Genomic DNA, 24,455 nt, shown 5'->3' with positions numbered 1-24,455 from the left:
TATCCCCTCTTTACAATCAAGTTGCTTTTACTTGCAATACTTTGGATTATGTAAAAGGGCCCAGCACAGCTGCATAGCTGCCAGGCAGGAGAGGGAACGTAGCCATTAGGGTTTCCCCCACCCCCTGCAGCCACATACAGCACAGTAAGATTGTTACTTGAGCAAACTGCTGTTCCAAATGTTACTTGCAATGGAAATATGCTGACCTTCTTGTATATGAATTTATTATGTGTTGGAATATATATTTATGTATTGCTTCTTTCAATGTATTTAATACTAACATGATTTCAATAATCTTTTTGATGAAAATATGCTAATGAATTCTAAGTTGCAATGTATATATTCATGTTATTCTTTAAAAACAGATTCCTTGCCTGTGGAACTCTCTCCTAAAGAAAATTAGGCTGGCCCCTTCTTTGTTCAGCTTTAGGCGGGCTGTTAATTTTTTTGTTCTGTACAGCTTTTTAGAATTGTAAGTGCACAATCCCAAGGGGCTGCCTCTCGATAGACAGACAACTAAGAAGTGCCATGCTGGATCAGACTGAGGGTCCATCTGATCCAGCACTCTGTTCACACAGTGGCCGACCAGCCATCGGCCAGGGACTAACAAGGCAGGAAATGGTGCAACAGCACCCTCCCACCCAACTCCGATCTTGAAACCCTCTATCTATCCTATGCCATGCTGGCATGAGACAGGCAGGGTGGGAGGAGGACAGGCAAAAACGCCTGCTGTTTCTCCTTTTCTTTCCTCTTGGCTTGTCAAGGTGACTTACCTTTTTTGGGGTGGGTGGGACAGGGGCTGATGGAGAGATTTTAAGATTGTGTGGATCCTGGCCTCTGCTCCTCCCTCACCTTCCTACCCACAATTCACCACCCTTTCCCCTCTCCCTGAGCTCTTCTAAGGCCATTGTTGCAAGGTCAAAAGACCAGCCACTGTGGCGCTTTCTGTGAGGGTGAAAGGGGAATGTTCCAATATCAGTTTCCCCTCTTGAGGATGCAGCTGAGTCTACAGCCTTGGGATGGGAATCCATCATATCCTATGGTCCCTGAGATGCTCTCCCAAGGATCATGTGATTGCTCTGTAATGAATTCACTCCACACTATGTTTTTAAGATTCACTCCTGCACTTAATTCTGCTCTTGATTAATTCTGTTCATTGATTAATTTGTTTTTAAAGTTTTCAGTAGTTTTAAAGTTTTCAAGCTTTTAAGCATTTTCAAAATTCTTAACTTTTTTTTAAAACAACAACCCAACATGCATTGTTTTAGGTTTCAGGGTGACCCATAAGTAAATGTGTGTTTTTCACTGTTGTTCCAGGGAAAAATTCTTGTTGGGACAAAGAATGCTGAAATAATAGAAGTTGGAGAGAAAAATGCAGCTTGTAACATTCTAATTAATGGCCATATGGATGGGCCTATCTGGGGACTGGCAACACACCCTTCTCGTGATTTTTTCCTTTCTGCTGCAGAAGATGGGACAGTCAGACTTTGGGATATTGCTGATAAAGTAGGTGTAAAAATGATATTTAAGAAGTTACAATCATTTGAAAAATGATACATGAAAAAGAATTCAGTTGAGAAAATACCTTTCTTAAAAAGTTCTAAGCAAGTATAAAAAGAAATCATGACAGAACTTTGATTTGCTCTTTTTATTGTACATACATAAATTGAAATATTTAACTCGTGTTTTCCTTTTTAATTCTCACAGAAGATGGTGAACAAAGTCAATTTGGGCCATGCAGCACACACTGTATCTTATAGTCCAGAAGGTGACATGGTGGCTATTGGCATGATGAATGGAGAATTTATTATCTTGTTAGTGAACTCTCTGAAGATATGGGGCAAGAAAAGGGACAGAAGATCAGCTATTCAAGATATCAGGTGAGAAATCATGTGTCACTTACCAGCTATGGGGACTGCTATGATTCTGGGTTCCCTAAAAGTAATATTTTACTTTTACATCTTACTGGCTATGATGTACATGCACCTATAATACTGCTGAACTGCACACATCCCTTAACAGATAGTTAGATGGTAAGTTCTAACTCTACCATTTTTACTAATTCCTGAAAATGATCTTCTTGAGGTCTCCATTTGTCTTCACTCACTCTATGTTATCGTCATATGTAATTTTGGGTTGCATTTGTACCTTCCAAACATTTTTTTTAAAAAAAAAATTACATATGAATATCACATAGGAGTTAAGAGAAACAGAAACCTCAACAAGATCATTTTCAGGAATTAGTAAAACCTCTAGTGAAATCAAATAATAATCTTATGCATTTCTAAATGGGACTTATTCCAAGGCAAGTGGGTATAGGGTTGTTTGGTTTCTTGGCTCCGACCTTGTAGACAGGTATCTGAGCTGGGAGCCAGGAAACTCAACCCCCTCCCCCTCCTAGTAAGTAAAAGGGAGTAAAGGAAGCATTCCCAGGGGTGGAGAGGAGAGGAGACTGGGGATGTGGGGCTACAAGGTGTCCCCCAGCTGTCCCCAGCCTCCTTCCCTACACCTCCCTGAAGTCTATGCTAGACGGGCAAAATCACCTGACTAGCTAAAATGTAGAGCAGGAGGCGCAAGGCGCGTCCTACGCGTTGGATATTCGTAAACCTCTGACTTCAGAGGCTTACAGGTAGCCGGGGCACATCCCATAGGACTGCGCCCTAAATTGGTTATATTTTGGTGGATGAGTTCTTAACATGTATAAAGCAATACAAGACTGGGTCTCTATAAACTGGAAGTTATATAGGGGAGATTGAAGAGACACAATAGGAGTAGTGTGTCATGTAGAAAGAAAGATACTATCTGCTAATGTGATAAAATGCTTAAAATGGAATAAAACTATGAAAGGTGTGAAATCATGGGAAAAATTTAGAATTTGATTTGGAGCGTTTTAGTTAGATGTCGGTTTAGTTAGATTCTAGTATATATTGTAAAAAGGATGTGAATGGAAGCCTTTTTTATTTTAAGAAATTATATTCTTTTAAGCTTTGCTCCATTTAAGAGTACACTCATCTTACAAAATATGTGGCATGAAAGGTTGAAATAAAAATCTGACATTTTGAGATTTTTTGATGTGTGCCTTGTAAGCAGCAAGAACTCATGTAAAGCTGTTTATCTACTTAGGTTCAGCCCAGATTCTCACTACTTAGCCGTGGGTTCCAGTGAAAATGCAGTGGATTTTTATGACCTGACATTGGGGCCTGCTCTTAACCGAGCCAGCTATTGCAAAGACATCCCAAGTTTTGTAATTCAAATGGACTTTTCAGCAGATAGCTGTTATCTTCAGGTAAGTATAATTGGAGTCTTTTGATAATTTGACACTTTTGTTACTCCGTAGCAGCTCCAGACACCATTTTCTTTTTGTGGCTCCCAGAAAAAAAAAATGCCTCCAGGGCCTCCCAAAATTGCCCAACCTGTTTTAAAGGAATTGCAACAGTACAAGTAATGTGGAATCTTTATCATCAACTTGACAGTCTTTTAGCATTTAAAAAAGCAATAAAGACTGATCTATTCGGGCAGGCCTATCCAATGAAATTTTAGGATGTTTTAAGGATGTTTTAATCATGTATACTATGTTTTTAATAAGTTTTTATGTGTTTTATATTCACTGTTGTTTCCCACCTCGATCCAAGTGGAGAGGCAGTTAAGCCCAGAGTGGGCTTTATTCCTATAAGTTCAAGAGGCAGGCAGAGTACTAATGACGTTTTAAGACTTCTCTCCTTAGAAGCCCTTTCCAGTTCCTTCCTACCTAGCTCAGGAATCAGGACAGATTTTCTCTCTCCCTGAAACCCCCCTAACTTGGCCTATTCTCTTTGACTTTTTCTTTTTACCCCTTTTCTGTTCCTAAACCTTTTCCTACCAGAATCTCTCTCTCGTTTCACCCTCTCTTTTAAAAAAAAAAAATCGTTTGTTTTCTTGTTCTCTGCTTTCATTTTTTCCTTTCTCCTTCTACTTAAATGGCTACTTATTGGAAGGGCAAGAAGGCAGTTCCTAAAGGTTCCTTGGCTCATTCTTACTTAGAAGGCTCTTCAGGAGCCAATGTTTACTCTTATCAGACAAGAAATAAAATGTGTTTTCTCCTCACATGGTTGTCACTCATGAGCAGCAGAGGATACTCTGGGCAAATGACTCCAATACAGTGCTTTCCCATGTGCAACATGATGATCTGAGCAATCCTTTTAGTGACAGCACCCGCATTGAAAGGGTTCCCTGTTTCACCAGCTGTGAAACATAGGACTTTGCTGTTTTCCCACCATTTAGAATCACAGGCCACCAAATAGCAGCAGACGAGGTTTATTTAATAACTTTTCAGTCCCCAGAAATGGTGACAGAAGTTCAACGGATAACCCCACAGACCACCAGATGGCAGCACAGGGTAATACTTCCCAAAAAAATAAGAACAGCATGTTATTTTTCTACCTACTCCCAACTTCTCTAGGGCCTTCCCTTGCCAGAGTAGGTCCACTTACAGCATTCCAATAGCTAGTCTAAATGACCAGCTAATACAGAATCACCATAAAGGGTATCCCTGCATATTATTTATTTATTTATTTATTTATTTATATAGCACCATCAATGTACATGGTGCTGTACAGAGTAAAACAGTAGCAGCATACTAACAGCATACTAACATGGGAGAAGAAAAGAAAGGTGCAGACACAAATTCTCCATTTCTTTTATCTTTATCTACTTTTTCCTCTGGTTCTTCATGCCCTAAGGGGAGAAAGATAGTGAAGACTAGTAAGTTTGGTAATGAATGTGCAAACAGTACTGTTGGTGAGTTGGTTAGGAATGCTTCACACGACATGCTAAGTCATGGTTCACATGATATACTAAGCCATGATGTTTAGCTCAAAATGCTTAACCACTGTGTCTTAGTGTGTCATCTGAACAGGTCATCAGCTCCAGCTAGTATGGCCAATGGTCAACAGTTGGGAGTTGTACTCCAAAACATCTGGAGGGGGCCAGGTTGGGGAAGACTACTATTCTACATCTGGGTAAAAGCCCAATGGCAGCACTAGGACCTCGCCTCTGAGGTAGGAAAAAAGTAGAGAGGGATGGTATCTCCTGTACTCTTTTCACTCTTAGGCAGCTACCGATCTTCCCCATCTGTGAACCAGCAGTAGCTCCGCTGCTCTGGAGCTGAGGTACATGTTGGAAACACAGTCAAATAAGGGCTTCCTTCTATGTACAAGGGGTCTCTCCATGTCAAACGTTTACCACTCCTCACCAGATTTTTGGAAGTACTCTGTATAGGGTGTGTGTGTGTGTGTGTGTAAGCAGCCCCCCAACAATTTTGGGCAGTATCCCCCTCCTTCCGTTTAGAATGTCTCTTCTTAGTCAGCTTTTAGCTGACTTGTCCACCTTACTCAGCTCAGCCTCTGATGAAGTAGATTATTGCCAATGAAAGCTTATGCTGTTTTGTAGTATCTATTAGAACACGTGTAATTTAAGTTTGTATCCCTCTATATTCCTAAAGGTCTCTACTGGGTCTTACAAAAGGCAAGTTTATGAAGTGCCTTCAGGAAAACAACTCCTGGATCAAACTGTGATTGATAGAATAACATGGGCCACTTGGACCAGGTAAATCAACACATTTTCAGATACATCATCATCTGAAGGAGAAGAACATAACCCTATATAATTCGGCTGTTCATGCTTTTTCAGATGCTATGGCGGCATTCCCATCTGTTGCCCTCGAGATGTTTTGGATTAAAACTCTCTCCATCCCCAGCCTATAGGGTGTTTGCCTTGCTGGCTGGGGACAATGGGAGTTGTAATCCAACACATCTGGAGGATACCAGGTTGGGAATCAGAATTTCCTCAAGTAGAAGAAAATCAAGGAACCTGTACCTCCTAGGAATTGTTATCTCTACATTGCACTTGGGCTCCAAGGAGCAATTTAATCCTATTCAGGGTGCTTGTGTTAGTCCTGTGGGATGTTTGAAAAGGTGCTACATTATAAACTGCATTTGAAAGTCCCCTCTGTTTCAAAAGCAGTTTGGCCTGGGTGGCTGTTCAAGACAAGGGAACCTAAAATCCCATTGGATTTATTAGATTAGTTTCACAGTTGTTTGGATCCTGACGTGTAAGAACTTTTACTATAAGATAGTTTCTACAACAGCTTGAAAATATTGTAACAGATGAAATAGACACAATGAAACATCTAACCTAGTCCCTTGCCCTGAAATAGGATTGCAATTCTTTTAAATTATTATTATTTATTTATTTATTTATTTATTTATTTATTTATATAGCACCATCAATGTACATGGTGCTGTACAGAGTAAAACAGTAAATAGCAAGACCCTGCCGCATAGGCTTACATTCTAATAAAATCATAATAAAACAATAAGGAGGGGAAGAGAATGCAAACAGGCACAGGGTAGGGTAAATAGGCACTGGGTAGGGTAAAACTAACAGTATAAAGTCAGAACAAAATCAAGTTGTTAAGCAAAAAATAAAAATTTATTTTTTGCTTAAATCTGCCTCTATGTATTTTTACATTTTTTGCTTCTTGTAGCATAGAATGAGTAATAGTTGCTTTGGGTTGATACTGGAAAGTAAATAATTTATAAAGCACAAATTTGTTAGCGGTTAACATGAATGAGAATGGTGGTGTCTGGTTTCTTTCAGTGCATAACAGTCATACAGACAACAGAATCAATTATTCCTGACCTTTCTTAAACTGATGTGTTATCATTTTGATGGGTTGGTTTATGTAACATTTAGGGCACAGTCCTAAGCAATGCATATAATTAAGCTGTTTAGAGTGGGGAAAAGTAAGAAAAACCCAAACAAACACGGTGGACTGGTTTAGGCCATTGCATGAGCCTGACTAGGCATTGCCTGGAATGTCTAGGCAAATGGACAATATAAATATTATAGAAATAAATAACATCTTTTTTATATAATATTTTTTATTATTGTTTCAAAACATAACAAACACAAAATACACACAGTAAGACAGATAAAAGAAAAAACATACAAAATTAAGCTGGGGTTCCGATTTTCTCCACAGCAAAAATATGTAACAATATTTTCTCTTCCAAAAGTCAAAATTGCCCTCTTTATTTTATCTTAAAGTTTTCTTCTTATTGCCTGAATCTACAGATAAACAAATCGTTAGAAATAAATACCATCTTCTAAACTTTTTATTACATCCTATTATATATCCTAACCTCTCCCAGCTATATTGTTTAATTCAACCCTAACTATATTCTCAAGCAGCCATCTAAACAGTGTGCTTGTGTTGAAAACTCACATTTATGCTCTTTATCTAGCTTACATCTTTAAATGTTTCCCCCCCCCCTTCCTTTTGTTTCAGTGTTCTAGGAGATGAAGTTGTTGGAATCTGGTCCAGGCATGCTGAGAAAGCGGATGTAAATTGTGCCTGTGTTTCTCACTCGGGAATCAGCCTTGTAACAGGCGATGACTTCGGCATGGTCAAGCTGTTCGATTTCCCTTGTCCAGAAAAATTTGTAAGAACTTTTTGTTTGAAGATCATGGGAGGTGTTTTACTATGGTGACCTGCTGTGATATTGGAAAAGAAGAATAGGAGGATGCTTTTCTTTACCACTTAGAATAGAGTGATCTGCTCAGGCTCAAAGTTCTCTTCAGTAGGATCTCTAGTGTCCTTTGAAGATTGAACATGAAAGACACAAATGTAATTGCTTGATGGTTCAGGTCGATGGGACTGTCCTGACTCAAGTCATACAATTTGCCACTCCCCGATGAACAGTTGAGCAGGAGACTGCAGTTGTTTGCCTCTCTTGCTAATAGAGCCTGTGTATTTCTTTACATGGAAACAGAAGTATGGTCCAGCAGCTGACTCCATATTTAAAGGGATAGTATTGCAGTAGGTTGGGGAGGCAGCAGCAGGCAGTGTTAGAGGGAATTTAATACTGATTCTAAATATAATGGGGTCATTGGAGAATTTTCAAAGCAGTGAAGCTGACCTGGAGAATTCTTTTGTTTTAAAGGCAAAACATAAAAGATTTTTAGGTCACTCAGCCCATGTGACTAATATTCGCTTTACAAGTGGAGACAGATATGTTGTCAGTGCTGGCGGAGATGACAGCAGGTATGTAATCGCTTATCTGAACAACAGAAAGAAATTCTTGAAACTTTATTAATACAAGTAGTCTTCTGCTATTTCTGAAAATGGACTCAAATATTTAAAAGATGATTAGTCATTAAGTTGACCCTGCAAAAACATCAAGTGGAACAATTTTTTTGGTAATTGCCACTATAGTCATCTTTAAATTTGTTTTGAAAATAATATACTTCCCTCTTAAAATCCACTAATTTACAGTAACTTTTATTTCTTCACTTGTTTGAAAACACAGCATATTTGTCTGGAAATGTGTACATATGCCTCATTGAGACACATGGAGACCTTCCAAAGAGGACACTGCATGAAGAGGCGTTAATGCCCCACAATTGCAAAGAGACATTCTCCAGTGCCCTGCATGCTTCAAGAAATGGTGCTGATAAAGACAGAGAACCATCTGCCTGCCTGACTAGATTCTATTAGAAGAATGGACTGCTGCAAACGTATTGAGTCTAGTCATGTTACAACAGTATCAGATAGCCTACATCTGTTTCCCACTCACTGCCAGATGCTGAAACACATGGACAAGAGGAAGTGAGTTTTGGCTCAGTGTACAGTTTCCCAATAAGATCCTGGATTTGTAATCAAGAGATGTTATTTCTGACCTAGTGCTGTACATCACCATGTTTACTTTCAGCATGAATGTTTAAGTACTGGGTACTGACTCTTGCTCAAATAGAAGACTCCTTATTTTATTACTGAAAGGAAAAGCACCCTGCAGCTCTTAAACAATAGATTTTTTAAGGGAGAAAATAAAGTAGAAATATGAGTGGTGCAGCAAAATATTGCCTAGTTCACTAGGAAAAAAAACTCCTAAGAATTAAGTTTATTCCTAGGACCTGCAAAATTCTATTGATTTTAAGGACTGGGTTGTAATCATGTCTGGTGAATGATAGTAGACATGCATGAACCCATTCTTCAACACTAATTTAGTGTTTTTGTAACACTTAAGCATTAAATTAGTTCTGTGAGCAGAATCAGATTTGCTCACATTGTGAGTGCCTTGCCCACAACCTAAAAGTCTAACTCCAGTTTTTGCCTTGTGAATAAACATGTTATCAATGAAAGAGAAAGTGCTGTGTTTGCTTGCAGAGATGTGCTGGACGTGAGAAATAGGTTGTTCATTTTAGTGTTCATACACTGATGAAGCTTTGGGTTGCCATCAGATGCAATTTTTTTTATAGCAATAGGAATTGTTAGTTGCATTTTCGCAGCATCACTCGGCGAATTCAAAGTGAAATTGATCATCCAGATGTATTTTGTCACAAGAATAAGACTAGCTGATCCTCTTGGTATCCAGTTCTAATCTTAGAGCTAATTCATATATGCACATACCCACAGGTTCCATGTCAGAAAGGACATGAGAGATCATTCATTTGAAAGCAACGCCATGTCAACATCTACTTACACATGGAAAAGTTACACACAAGGTGGCTAGTTAGGGGATTTTGTAATGTGAGTGCTGTATGTGTGAATTAGTTCTAACATCTAGCTGTAACTTCAAAATAATCTTATATGCTGAAAACTCTCTCCTGTACTCCTTAGTATCAATATTCTAAACCAGTAAATTACAGGTGATAAAGGACGCCATTTCTGGAACTATAAACTCCTGCTAGAAGTTGAGCAGACACTCTTGTCAATTTAAATGGATTACACAGTCACGCTGTAAAGCAGGCCATTGCTGTGCTCTGGAAAGCTTTACTGAAAACAGTGCCACTTCACCCTCATAATAAGATATTTTGGAAAGGCAAATTAACCAGGAGTGTAGCTGTAGTCTACTATGGCAGTAGTCTTCAACTGGTGGGTCACAAACCAAAAGTGAGTCACGTGACCAGTCTAGATGGGTTGTGGCAAAACTGTTGCCATCATATTGGGCAATTCTGAAATTATGAAAGTGGGTCCCATGAGTCTGAAGTGGGTCTGGACCAGTTGAAGACTGCTAGTCTATGGTTTATTAAGAAAAAAGGAAACAAAGCTACCAACTGCACAAAAAATGTTGATATCCTGAACAGTGCATGCCTAGAAAGACATTTATGCCTCTGGTACAGTCCATTGCATGCAGAGTCTTGGCATCCCATGTATCTGTGAGAGTTTCAGGTGTTAGGTAGAGCAGATATTGGAGTACTGTTCTTTCCTCCTCACTAATAGGTGATAATGAGTGCTGGGAGGTACTCTGACTCTGAATGAAGCCTTTCAAGAGTTGATTTGATTCCAGGCACCCTCATTCCATAGCTCTGCCTATGACTTTTGAAAGGCTTCACCACCCCAACCCCAAAAGGCTCAGTGATTACTATGAATGCAGGAGTTCTACAGCCTGCTGTAGGGCTCAGATTCTCTAAATCAGTGCTACCTATACCTTTTCATATTTTAAAAATATCCTTGCATCATGCGGCATAGATTAAACTAAATATAAAAGTAGTTTTAATTCTATCCAATGCAACATGTACGTATATTCCATGTTGATCTACAATCAGACTACCACTCTTTGATTTTGTATGTAGAAACACTAATGTGGCATTTTGCCAAATTCACCTAAAAACTGGGTGCGTGTGTGTTTCCTATCTTTTATCATTGTAACCATACCGCAGAGTAATGAACATTTTATTTAGGGAGTAATTAATCCACATTAAGTGATTTCAAGTATTCCCAAGAATCTTCTTTCATGTACCAAGCCATACTTCCCCAGCCAAACTGATTACAAATCTGATCAGAATGCTATTCTCATCACCAAATACATAATAACATGTGTAATGATGTAGCTTATCTTAAGTATGATTTCAGTTCCTTTATCAACTTTTTCTACTCTCAAGGATTATGAAATAATTAATGTTTGAATATAAAATAACTTTCTACTTGTTTAGGTCCATTACATTTTTAGAACCTTCTGCCTAGTCTAACCCTCTCTGGCATAAAAGCAGCTCAGTCAATGGCAGCCAGAGCCCCCTTTGTTTGTGCAGTTCTCCTGTGTTATGAGAGTAGCTCAACTAAGCACTGCCAAAAGCTTGAAATCCATTGAAGGGAATCGCCACATCCCATAGTGAAACCAACATAATTGTAGTAATTTACAGAGGCTGTGTTAGGCCATCATGGTAGACCATGGTTTATCATGATGGCCAAACGCAGCCTCTGTAAATTGTTTATTGGAACAAGCTGCAGCAAGCACCAGGCTCTCCTCTGGCGAAGTTGCAAGATCAGAAGCTTTCATTTCTGCTTTTTATTAACTGCAGTTTAGCATTACATCCAAAAACTACACTATGGTTAATCTTAAACTATTGTTTGTAGAAACAAGCCAGTTTTATATCCCATGGTTGGAAGTTAGTTTGGCCACAGCTAGACCTAAGGTTTATCCTGGGATCATCCAGGGTTCACCCCTGCCTGAGCACTGGATCCCCTGTGTGTCACCTAGATGAACAGGTTTGACCCCTGGACGATCCAGGGATAAACCTTAGGTCTAGCTATGGCCTTTGTTTCAAACAATCACAGTTAACCAGAGCTTGACAGGTTCACATTAAACAATCAAAAACAGATATGATAGCTTCTGAACTCCTTTTGGCCATGCTGGAGAAGGAAGGGGAGTGTGCAGACCTCTGGTTTCCTGTGCCTCATTCCCATCATGATAAATCCTTACCCTTGAATACTTCAACAGTAATCACAAACAAAAAGCAAAAAAAACCCCACACCTTATAATTGGTCTGTTAACAGAACAAACAGTGCATGAACCTTCCTGAATGGTCAGTTCATGTTAAAAATGCCACAAATTATAAAATATCTACAAGTTACTTTGAATGAAATAATCTCATTCTTGCTTGTAAAACTTTGTAGGTTCATAGTTCTAAGAGCAATCTGGTGAGGAAAAAAGGTTTTAAATACTGTAATGAAGTAGTAAGAAGTTGAGCCTGCACAAAACAGACTTTTTAGCTAAACTTTTTATTTTTCTAGAGCACTTAGCCTTTTTATTAATCTTCATTGATTCATGATAATGGCTATTTCAAATGAGAAAGCTTTTTGCCCTCTTTTATGTGACAACCTTCCGATATAAAGCATTTCTGATAATGAGACTACTGTAACAAGACTTGGGCCCTTTTTGGACAATAACAGTGGGTTTTGGTGGCAAATTGTGAGTTAATAAACCCACAAATTGCATGCATACTATCTGCAAGCAGTTTCCAGTTTCTAGAAACCCATGGTTTGTTCTTGAGTTAGCTTGGGGTTGTTAAAATTTTGTATACTTGTTTTTAATGTTCACGGTTTTTAACTTCTGTAAACCGCCCAGAGAAATTCGGCTATGGGGCATGTTTTATTTTATTAAATGTAATAAAATAAAATAAAAATTTAACCCACAAACTACTCCAAGTGTCCAGGTTTGGACATCAAACAACTTATGACTGCTGCATTCGTAGGTTATTTCTAGAAACTGGAAGCAGCTTGTGCATAGCACGCATCTCTAATTCGTAGTTTAATTGTCACTGAAAACCACCATTATGTCCAAAGAAGGTCTTAGTTTCCAGTGGCATTTTGCTCATGGACTTTCGACAGAAAAATGCTGACTTTGTTATGGATAGTGAACATCTCAACTTTCCTAAATGCACTATCCTTACTAACGCAGAAAATCAATATTGTAGATCAAACTGATATTTGCCATGTAGCTACTGCCATGTTTTCTTGATTTGAGTACCCATTGCAGTGTATTGCATGTGCTATGCTTGTAAATGTTTCTTATTCTACCCTACAGTCTCTTAGGTTAGAATAAGAAACCTTTCTCCTCCTGTCCACGTGTTGTCAGTACAGATCAACATGGGAGCCTGCCAAAGCCTACTATGCGCACCAATCACTGTGATCTGAGCAAACTCAATCCTTTTCCTGGTTTTGTTTCTTTTGAGCTTCTAAATAGAAGCCTTGGCTTTGAAACTCATGCTTTAGCACCTTATCAACAAGAAGGATAAATCAGGGAGCACATTTTAATACTTTGCATGCTTACCCAGCCAATACTTTTTCAAATGGTGGATGGGCACACATTTTCTTTCCACTATTTGCATACAATGTATAATACAGGTTATTTCTTCCTCAAGAAATAAAATAGAATATAAATTGGGACTGCACTGCACATTTTATTTATTTATTTTAAATATTTGCCTATCGCATTTAATTATCAAATCACAGGGCAGTGTACAAAGTTAATTAAAACGACAATTAAATACAAAGATAAAAAAAACCTAAAATCTACTAAGCTAAGTATGAAAATCAGGAAATGCCTAGGTGAACAGATGCATTTTCAACAAGCACTAAAACACCATTAAGGATGTACCTGTCACACTGCAGGAGGGAGATAATTCAACACAAAAGAAAAGGCATGTTATTTTATGAGGGTAGTGGAAGGAAATACAGAGAACTTCTATTCCATATGGGAAGTTCTTTAGGAAAAAATGTTCATATTGTAATTTGCCAAAATTTTGTATATATTAGTGAGTTTAGTTTAGTATGTTTTTTAGCCACCTTCACGGCCATAGACTTCCCAAAGTAAGTTATAAAGCACCTTAAATTTAAACTATTTTAAAATAATCTAGTTAAAATAAAAGACAGTTTGAAATATATAACAGCACCAGTTACCACAAAACCTTTTCAATTAAAAGCCAGCAAGAACAAATATGTTTTTAAAGCCCTCTTAAAAGCAGTCACAAATGGAGCCAGCCGTATCTATCTTGGGGAATTCCATAGGGTAGGGTCAAATGTTGCAAAGGCCTTTTCTCTAGTGCCTGCCAACTTTCATGAGTAGGTGGGGGTCTCTGATCAGTACGTGGGGTCTCTGAAGACAACAGTAAAGCACAGGTAGGTTCATTTCAAGATGGCAGTAATTCAAGCCACCTAGACACTTGAATTGGGCCAGAAACACACTGACAACCAGTGCAGTTGGTACAGACTAGATGTAATATTATTTGTCTAGCTCCAATAGGATATGAGCAGCCACATATTGTACCAGCTGAAATGTCTGACACATCTTCAAAGGCAGCCTCACAAAGATATTATGGTGGTCCAGTCGGGATGCAACTAAGGCATACATAACTGAGGCTATGTTCGCTTTCTAGAGAAAAAAGTTGGTAAATGGCACTCCTGGCTACTGTTGCTACTTCTATCTCCACTGTCAGTGACAAGTCTAGAAGGACCCCCCCAAGCGACAGACTTGGTCCTTCTGGTAGTGTACAACCACTCCAATACCACCTGAAAACCTCTATTCAGATCAGATTTCCCCAGCCACAGTACTTCCAATTTGCCTGGATTCAGCTTCGGTTTATTCGCCTTCATCCATCCCCAAACTGCCTCCCTGAGATTTGGAGGTGGAAACTAAGTTATCCACATATTGGTGACATTGTAGCCCAAGCCTCCAGATGCCTTCTTCCAGGGGTTTCAAGTGTGGAATACAAGTATTGGCTATGAAATGGTCCATATCCCAAGCTACTTATTTATTTTGAACCGTAGGGCCTCATGCTGTAATACAAACTGGTTTTGAAATTTGCTTCAGTTTCAAGAACAGCTTGACATAAGCCATAGAGGACTACTAATCTATTTACTGTAATGTTCCCACTGTAATAGTTAGTTCCCCTTACGTCCTTACAAAACAGAAAATAATAGTTGAACAGGGTTCATTACTACTGAGACAAGATGTTCTTGCTGATTGAAATAAAAGTATTGGTCACACAAATGGCCCAGAAGTTAGAAGGCATTTAATGAGCTGAAATCCCAGATCCAAGCCATCACACGTGCATCAAATTATTTTGAATAAACTGTTGATAATTGCCCTTCAGGTGTAAACATTTGTAATATGTGGAGACAATGGCAACTACTATGCCCTGATATTCTAGAAGCCAAGCAATGCAGACAGAATATATTTATTTAAAAGCAACTATTAGAATCCAAATAACTTGTTTTATACTAGACAAGTATAAGATCAGTTTATTCAAAACTGCATTGTACAGATATTACTTCAAATACTGAATGTCACCATACTAATTTATAGCTTTGTAATACTTCGTCTTCATTACAGCGCATGAGTAAGCAGTAATTCCTGGTCTATATCCTCTGTGAATACAATGATACTCTCATATTGACTTCCCTCAACCTGGACACATACTCACCTTTTTCTCTTCATGTCATCCGTATATTTGGTATCGGAGAGGAGGAAAGGAATTTACTAGTTTATTAGGACAAACTAATACGTTTACCAATTTCTAAAACAATCTCCTGGAACACGTTAGGTAGGCTCTTCTACAGACAATTCCACTGATAAATTCCAGTAAGTTACTTTTAAGTAATAAAGACTTCGGCACATAGCTAGATTGCTGGAATGGTCTGAATTGTCTTAATACCATAGATATTCCATAGGTAACATACTTCAGACAAGTTTCAAAATCTGTCTTCTAAAGAGGGTGAGAGGTACAGATCCTATAACGGGCTGCTATTTTTTATAAAAAGTCAGGCAAAAACTGCCCTTAGACTCAGCTTTTCTTCCAAGACCAACTGCAATCTATTATAGTTCCAAACAGAGTACAAACCTCTGAGAGTTGGTTTTCCACCATTCTGTTGGATATCATGCCAACTTCCTAACATTAATACAGTTGCAAGGCTCCCTATTTGTAGCGTTAAAGAAAGGTGGTCACCTGACCATGCTGACTTGTTCTTGATATGTGAACATGCAAATATGGAAGTAGAAAAGCCATATAGGAAGGATGTGGGTAGGGAGCAACATGATTTAAGAGGTTACAGGAGAGAAACAAAACGTTGCTAGAAATACATCTCCAACCTTGCAGACAGTACAGGCTGTGACACACCACAAGCGTCTGTATTGTGAGGATATCCTGATCCTTCTCAACCAGCCTCCTGTCCAGAGCTTGCAAATGCCCTGGAAACCACTTGGGAGAGGCCTACCTCACACTTCTAAGAACCATTGCTGTTGGATAGTCATTTTATCCGGAGAGCAACCTGATTTCACTCCATTTGTGAAGCTATTGTGAAGTATGGCATCCTTATTGGGGACATATTTTAGCTTCACCATAAATTTTAAAAAAGGAAAAGGAAAGCCCAGTCATTTCAGAAGTATCATTCTCCATGGGTTCTTTTGAGTTAGTTAATTTTAGAGGACAAGCCTTTAGTCAATTCCCCCCCCCCAAAAAAAAATTAAAACAAAATATACAGACAATTTTAAATAAGCAATCCCATTATTAAAACTGCTCAAAAGGAAGCGGCTGATGTCGAATCCAACTATTTTACCCAGTATAAATCCTTTAGTTTCAGAAAGCCTTTTTGTTTGTATCAAAATGTGTTGAGTGTAAACTCATCTTTATGGTGAAGCATGAATATTGGTTCCAAGTGTACCCTGCTAAGGCCATGAAGGTCAGTGAATATTCTGAGAATCCTGTAAACTACTTTTTTTAAAACCAAAAACCCAAATGCATGAAATCTTGCACAAACTCCATCACTTTGTGTTTCACTGTTTTGAAAAAACTTGGTGCTATCAATGCTTTCCACACTCAATTTGTTCTTCATTTTATTGCAAGTATTCCATTATGATGTTGTGCTTTGGGGGTTGGAGCAACTGTGGTAATTTAAATAGAACTGCTGCTTACATTCAAAGCTTCATAATAGCTACTATTAAATGAATTCTTGAATAGAGAACCTTGAATTGAAAAAAGTTTTATTTGCAAAAAAATTATAAATGACAGTTTAGGTGCATTTTCATATAAATGTGACTCAAGATAAATCACTTAGGGCAAAATTGTAGTCCATATGATCTTAAGATGGAACTGGTGTAAAATTCTGACAGTATGAATTGGTTGTCTGCTCTGTGTGTATGTGTGTGTGTGTTAAATTAATGGGGAAACCAGTTTTAACAATTTACTTAATAATGTGTACAAAACTGATATGAAGTTACATAAATCTGAAACAAATTTGCATTACAACATAGGAAAAAATCTGTGTCTTTAATGGGTCAGATTACAAGTAGCTAAGGAAGATAACAAGTGGCTAAAGTAGTTACGCTTTCCATTCTGCTGGTGAAATCTAAACACTTACTCTAAATATGCCCACAGAGGGTTGGATCCAGATTTACTCTGGATCAATTTCAGTGACCAGAATGGACTTGCTTACTCCCTCCTGCCTATGCCAACCCCTCCAGCCCCCTGAAAATGCTAGAGAGAAGGAAACCCTACTGACTAGTGTGAGCTGTGGTGTGGCAGGAGAGGGATCCTTAAAAATCATGCAGATGGAAGGGTAGACACCTAGATCCAATTCTTACTTGATATCCCCTATGCCACTGATTTTGAAGTAAGTTGCACTGAAATCAAGAGGACTTGTTTCCATATAAATATATTTTGGATCAGAATGAGAGGCACTGGGAATGCAGTTAAAATGTGAGGAGTTTGATTGGCACCATTCAGAAGACACATTAAACCATGGCTTCAACCACGGTGGTTAAGCCAGAAAGTCAGGCTGTGTTCAGAAGACACTTAAACCATGGCTTTAACCATGGTGAATAAAGCAAAAAGCCTTATTCACCATGGTTAAAGCCATGGTTTAAGCAGTCTTCTGAACAGGCCCTTTGGCTTTGTTTGTATGAATCCAGATTAGGGGGTGGGGTAGGTAGGTAGGTAGGGTGCAATGATGTGTACTGGCCTAACATGAGTTGGCAACTTAAAATCGCCTGCTTCAGCGAGCTGCTGCCACAAAGGGCTGAAATTGCCCGAATGCTATGAAAACCACTGACAGCTGGAAGAATGCAGACTTCTCCGTTTGAGAGCTCAGCAAAACAGCCAGTTATTATTCAGTGAAATAGGAGTAACTCCCTGCTGTTTGAAAGCAGTTCCATAGTAATGTATAGAAAGACTGACACAGCTAGGAAAATTATTTGAATATTTTCAAATAACCCTAAAGTATTTTTTAATCAATTGAAAACAGCTTTCATTGGCTGGAGACACCACATTTTTGTCACTGTTCCTCATTTTTAAAAAGCTTTTTTATTATGTCCCTCAATCTGTCTGTTTTAGTATATTTCACTGAGTTTACAAAGGTAACTATTTTTTTTCTAGGTCCACTACATTTCACTCTGAAGTGTTTGTCAGACAATCCTTGCTTTAACCAAAAAAAGTATATATCTTACATCAAAATAACCCAAAGGTGTGTGTTAATTTGATACTGTAATAAAGGTTGTGTATTCCCTTTGGGGATTTCATCATAAAGAGCTAATCCTTGTGATCAAACAATCCTATAGTTTGTTATTTAAAAGTGTAACAGTTAAACCAGAGGGTTTCCCCCCATACATTAATTTTTTTAATAAACAAATAACTGGTATGAACTGGACTTTAAATACATTATCTGCAACCTTAAAAGATTTCAACATAATTTCCTCAAGTGTTAAATTTCAGAATTCAAGACTATATTTGTGAAATCTAAGTTTAAAATGTGGAGCTGTTTTTCTGATATCTAATGTAAATATTTGTACAGAATATTATCTTTTGTATATTTTTGTGAAAATGTAGTTCCCCAAAAGATACAAAAGATTTAATAAAAATGTCATTCGTGTTACTGCTTAATCTTTTATATTAAATCCTAAGGAGCCTAACAGAGTACTAATTTCTGTCAATTAGATCTACCCATGGGCTTATAGTGTGATAAGAGTTCTTTCTCCAATCAAAGGCAAACAGTTATTACAATGAAGCAATTTACAACAGGGCTTGCTACACTTTTTAATTCCTGAAACTGGCCATCCAGATTACTGCATTGAACGCTGGTACAGATGCAACGTGGGGTGTAGGACTGCATGCTCTCTCCCTGCAGTTGCTCCTTGTCCTCACCACCTGGCTGAAGGCTATGTCAAGGACTTAAGGTTAACGGATCATGTCTTAACCAGCTTATTGCCCAACTTCAAATTCTGGTCTCAAATCCTGGTTAAATGGGAAACATTTCCTATGTTTTCCTTAAAGAAATAAAGGAGAAACCTCAAGAAAAGGAGGATGCCCATACTGAAAGTGTTTTCATAAAAGCATATATGAGCCATTCAATATTACCTAAGAGCTTTTTCCCCAAGAAAAAAATTCTTTGTAATACCTAACAAAATCTCTTCTAGTCTTAAACTTTGTAAAACTGCAGGCAAAGGGAAAAAAGACAGTAGCCCAATATAAGTAGGATAAATTCCTTGCCTTGACATTTTAATTAAGGTTAAAGCAAAATTCTCTTCCCTACAGACATTTTTTTACAGTAAAAAATATGTAAAACCAGTTATTAAATATACAAGTTTGAAAATTACATATTTCAAGTATGCAATCAACTTCATTTAGGAAACAATATATATTCAAGGCCTGGCATATGTGATAACTTTTACAGCATCTTGTTCCGTTAGCGAATATCCATCATAGTACAATGGAGAAATTTAATGAATGGGTTGTGTGAATTATTCACTGGAAAAAACAGAGAATGGAGAGAGAAAATTAGCAAATGTTGCCTCCCTATAAAGGTAATATGATAATTATCGTCCTGCCCTAAAAATCAGCAAGCCCCAAATACTTCAAAATCAGGAACAGGAAAAGCGTAGAAAAATAAAGAGTTTTCAGCATGCAATAAAGAACTGTTCTTATATAAATTTCTTTTTATTTTTTGCCAAGCAGCTGAATTCTTGATTGCGTATTTTCATGTTTGATTAGTATGTGACTCAACACAGTAGGAGAATTCAATTACCTAGTTTGGGTTCGAGTCCATTTCAAGGCATGACGTGGTGGTACAGAAACAGCAGGGTGGTAGAATGTGCAGTCTACTCTGGTACACTGGGTATTAAACCTACAATGCTAAGAAGATAAATGAAAGGATTCAGAAAAAGCTATTGCAAGACAGTTCAGTTTAGCCTGATTAATCCCTGTGCTATATATTACTTGGATATGTTGCTTAGAAGTATGAAATGCTTTTAATGTCAAGTTCCTAAGCTGGGTCATCTAAACACCGGTTGGAAAGCTTCCACTTCTGTGGCTGTTTAAATTTAATTCCTATGACCAGTTCAAAAATACATGCATAACACTAAAAAAATACATGGATAACACTTTCTTAAAACTTAATTACTAACAAATGAATGTGTGCCTTGCATTTGAGATGATACGATAGTCCTATCTGTAGTGTCATCCGTATTCCATTTACCCATGCAAGCCATCACTTGATGATGCCTACGGGAGACACACCCTAGAGTGCAACACAGGATGGTGAGATTGGAAGTTCCAAAATGCTGAATTTGAAAGTACAAGAAATCTTACAGGAAAAGGAAAATAAAAGCAGGATACAAGATAGAGCCTTGTCTGAAGCCTTACAATCTACAGTCACTGGTGAATAAGACAGCTACTTGAAAGCAATAATTCCAGCAATCGCTATTTTAACGTTTGGTTTACTGTCTCACAATTCTTCAACTCTCTTGACCTGTTTTTGTAGAGATGTATCCAAGCTACAATCTGCCTGTGTTTTTCTTTTAAATCATATTTTCATATAAGGCGCTAGGTTAATTTTAATAAACATTAGCCTGTTTTTTGCAAAAATAAATGCAGACAGACATCTTGGGATGTCCTGAATGTCCTGCAATTATCCCCTGCACCTACATACCTAATCAGGAGACTGATCTTTCCTGTTTCATCATTGTCCCACTGTTAATGCAGCTCTCGCTATCACAGACATGTCTCTCTATTCCCTACCCCCCTTCCCGCCTTTTCTTTTTTGCAATTTTTAACGGTCTTATTTGCACGCTATTCATATGTCTCATGCGCACGGCATTGCTCTAACTCCCTCTTGTGTGCGCAATCTCTCCCTCACTCTCTTGTACATCCATCCCCTTATTTTTTTCTCCATTCCTTCATGTCTAGTTCTCTCCTCCACTCCTTCCAGACTGATGCCTGCACTGTTTGTAGACAGTCTTCAATCACTATATAAGATACTCTTGACGACAGGAAACATTAATAGCAATTATTAAATTATCATTCTTCGGGATCAGAATAAAAACTTTAGGTGCCAGCATGAGATGTTTAGACTTTGGCCTAACTTTTCAAAATCCCCCTGCAGAAGAAATTAAGTATGGTACTTACTTTGGGATGGTAGAAAGGGCATTCCATTTTCTTGCACGCTGGGAAATATCTGCAAAGCTGGCTGGTAGAAGATGGTGGTGGTACTGGAGGTGGAGCTGTGAAAGCAATTGATGGAGACAGGAAATAAATTAATACCAAGCACAAAAGTGAATGTTTAATTAAATAACTGCATGCATTGCCAACATCTATGTGATTTTGACTCCTGGCTGACGCAACTCCTAACATTCAATTAAGGGAAATCCGAGGCAAACAAGGCAGCAACCTTGCTGTTGCTAAGTAGGTTTAGACCAGTCAGTGCCCAAATGGGAGATAGCGTTAGAACCTTATGCACACAGCTGCTTGCTCCATAATGTAAGGAAGGCAGACTATGAATATAATAAATAAAATTAGTCATTCAAAACTGAAGCTCTGTTTGCTCCAGAAAGATACAGCAGCTAATTGAAACATAGAACCACTTCTATGCAGCTTCCTGTCAAATTTCAGGGCATGTGAAATGAAAGAATGGCTCAAAAAATGCAGAGGCCCAAGTTGAAAAGAAATGGGATGAGGAACACAGATGAGGGAGCCTTGGGTCTGCCAAAGAGGCCACGGAAGCAGCAAGTTCATGACACTGGGCCCGTCCCAGTCTTCGCAAAGGGAGAAAGAAAAGAATCCACCCACCCCCGCAACTTCACACTGTTGTCGGTTTCTGGCCACCAAAAGGGTTGAGTCCAGGAAAGTGGCATGGCCCCCTGTTCTGCTGTGCCAGGCTAGAAAACAATCGGACAGTTGCTCTTGAATTATACCCATTGAACAAAAATCTGTCAGCTTAGCATCCTATATGGTCGCAATCTAGACATCACAAAGCACAAGAAATACATATCGTAATGTACACTGCTTCCAGCAGTTGCAACAACTTTCCCCTGTGCATTTTGCACCGGTTGTTGTGTATTGGTTTGTTGAGTTGTTAGCTGGTGTTGCTTCTGCTTCTTGGGGAGTTCAAGAGTTGGAAGGGGCCTATAAGGTCATCGAGTCCAACCCCCTGCTCAATGCAGGAATCCAACGAGCACTGCATACTTTTGGAGTTGTGACTTGTATAGAGCATTAGTTGTCACACAAGCCTTTTATTGCTGGGTAACGGCAAGCATCATGTAGTGCTAGTACCATACTGTTGTATTTCCAACAATTATTGCAGCCACCCAGGAGTGAGCTGTTGCTCACACATTCTTATCTAGCACGCCCACATCAACCCTGGAACAGTAAGAAAACTTTACCTGGTTTAGGAGGCGGAAGTGGGGTCCGCCGACTGGCGTGAGTGTATGGGCAGTCTGGCTTGGCGCACTTGGCGTCATATTTACAGTTTGGATGGATGAACAAGCACTTGTCAGCAAATTTGCAATTAGGAAAGGCTCTGAAATGTGGAGGAAAAACTAACATTATTCCTGCTGAGTAAACTTGCTAGACTGCACCCACCTGTAAAATAATGCCTACAATCCGTTCTAGTGTTGAAACACTTCTACATAAACCAAGACATTTGGGTTCTCAGGCTGGAATTCTAAAGGAAGACAAGACCATAGCGCTGATTTTTTTTTTAAAAAAAAAAGGCTTTCCATATTCAAATGATGAATGGACAAACGTTAACAAGCTTAGAGAGATCAAAGTAGCAAGAAATGTATCCACGAGATGCAGCCATGCCAAAAAATCAATCAGCTACTTGCCTCCCCCTACCCTGCACTTCAATCCCCAAACTCCAAAATGGGTGCAAAAAGTACCAAAACAGGTCTCTGAAGCCTCACTGGGCATGCGGAGAGACTTTCCCCACACGTAAACCAATCAGGAAAGAACCCATCTCCTTTGCCAACATGCTCCCCCAGTTGCTTCTTGTGCAAGGAGAACGTAAGAGGAGCCCTGCTGGATCAGACCAAATGACCGTCTAGTCTAGGATCCTGTTTCCCATAATGGAAACCCCACAAGCAGGGCATAAAAGACAATATGGCTCCATGTAGCTATGTTACGGCTGACAGCCAATGACGGATTTACCCTCCTCCACACATTTGTCCAATCCCCTTTTGCCATTTAAGCTAGAGGCCGTGGCCATAGCCATATTCTGTGGCAAGGAGTTGCAACAGAGGCTTTCCTCAACACCAAGGCTGAGGGATGGGGCTACGACCTCTTGCACCCAATCCCAATTACTGTTACCGCTGTGTTTGAAGACAAAGAGGCCAAATTAAATCAAGCTGCAACGGGAAACTGACTTGCACGGCAGTGTGGGATGATGGAAGGCACATTCGTCTCCATTTTTGCAGGCAGGCCAGTACTTGCAGCGCTCAGGGACTTTCTCCAATTTGTGTAGGATGCCCACATCCTCCATCTCCACTGTGGAGAGAAACCGAAGAGGCAGCTGGGTTAAATTCCAGAGAGCTGACATCATAAGGATTATTTACACACATTGAAACCATAGAGAACTTAGAATGCACTGGCCTACATCAACTTCCCCAATCCTAAATTTAATTTATTTATTTATTTAGAATATTTATATACCGCTCCTCATCGAAAAAATTTCGGAGCGGTGTGAAAAAATTTCGGAGCGGTGAGAATGAGAACAGAAGGAATAATATATAATGAAGAGATGCAATAACTTACATAACAATTGCATTTTGCATAATTGTAGATAGTATCATGCAGATTTAAACCACTGCTTTTATCACAATTTCCTCCCATCCCAAACAGCATCAAAACTGACCTTAATTCAGGGCTGGATGAAGACATTTTGGCACCTGAAGCAGAAATTCAAAATGGTGCCCCCACCCTCTCTCTAAGGGTTTCCCAGAGGACGCTCTAGGAACAAGCATTGAGAGGGCCTGCTTTTCAGGGAACGCTCTAGGAATCAAAACACAGAAATCCTGCTTCCCAGAGGACATTCTAGGAAACAGCACTTGGAGGGCCTGTTTTCTGAAGGAAACTCCAGAAACTAATACTCAAGAGGGCCTGATTCTACATTTCAAGGGAAAGTGTTGGCTCTATATGTAAGAATGTGTGTATGTGGGCTTGTGTGTAAAAAAATTGAAGAGTGTATGGGGTGTGCTCATAAGCATGCATGCAAGTGCATGTGCATCCCTACACACAATACTACCGATAGCCTTCAAGGCCGAAAAGGTGGTGCACCACCACATTAGATGTTGCTGTTTCAACCCCTGATGAACTCCCAAGAAACCACAAGACTCTCTGGACCACGGTTTGAAAACCCCTGATCTAACATGTAC

At 39.0% G+C, this 24,455-nt stretch overlaps 2 protein-coding genes across 3 annotated transcripts in view; one reads left to right on the top strand and one right to left on the bottom strand.

Annotated features, from left to right (window-relative positions):
- The window catches only part of EML5 (EMAP like 5), a 129,826-nt gene extending 120,541 nt beyond the window's left edge, over positions 1-9,285 (top strand). For both annotated transcript variants that reach the window (XM_063117954.1, XM_063117953.1), the window contains 7 exons: positions 1,318-1,506; positions 1,708-1,880; positions 3,124-3,286; positions 5,480-5,583; positions 7,328-7,481; positions 7,983-8,083; positions 8,349-9,285. In XM_063117954.1, the coding sequence (XP_062974024.1) occupies positions 1,318-1,506; positions 1,708-1,880; positions 3,124-3,286; positions 5,480-5,583; positions 7,328-7,481; positions 7,983-8,083; positions 8,349-8,385 (921 nt within the window). In that variant the 3' untranslated portion in view covers positions 8,386-9,285. The remainder of the gene's footprint in view (positions 1-1,317; positions 1,507-1,707; positions 1,881-3,123; positions 3,287-5,479; positions 5,584-7,327; positions 7,482-7,982; positions 8,084-8,348) is intronic.
- A 9,993-nt stretch (positions 9,286-19,278) lies between these two features.
- ZC3H14 (zinc finger CCCH-type containing 14) overlaps positions 19,279-24,455 on the bottom strand; it is a 30,739-nt gene continuing 25,562 nt past the window's right edge. Inside the window, exons 13-17 of the mRNA XM_063117945.1 lie at positions 23,448-23,568; positions 22,467-22,603; positions 21,214-21,308; positions 19,835-19,941; positions 19,279-19,557 (exon numbers count right to left, since the gene is read on the bottom strand). Coding sequence (XP_062974015.1) covers positions 19,551-19,557; positions 19,835-19,941; positions 21,214-21,308; positions 22,467-22,603; positions 23,448-23,568 — 467 coding nt within the window. The 3' untranslated portion in view covers positions 19,279-19,550. The remainder of the gene's footprint in view (positions 19,558-19,834; positions 19,942-21,213; positions 21,309-22,466; positions 22,604-23,447; positions 23,569-24,455) is intronic.

The sequence above is a fragment of the Elgaria multicarinata genome, chromosome 2 (genome assembly GCF_023053635.1).
Source record: "Elgaria multicarinata webbii isolate HBS135686 ecotype San Diego chromosome 2, rElgMul1.1.pri, whole genome shotgun sequence".
Taxonomy (NCBI): Eukaryota; Metazoa; Chordata; class Lepidosauria; order Squamata; family Anguidae; genus Elgaria; species Elgaria multicarinata.
This window is presented reverse-complemented; position numbering and strand designations above follow the sequence as displayed.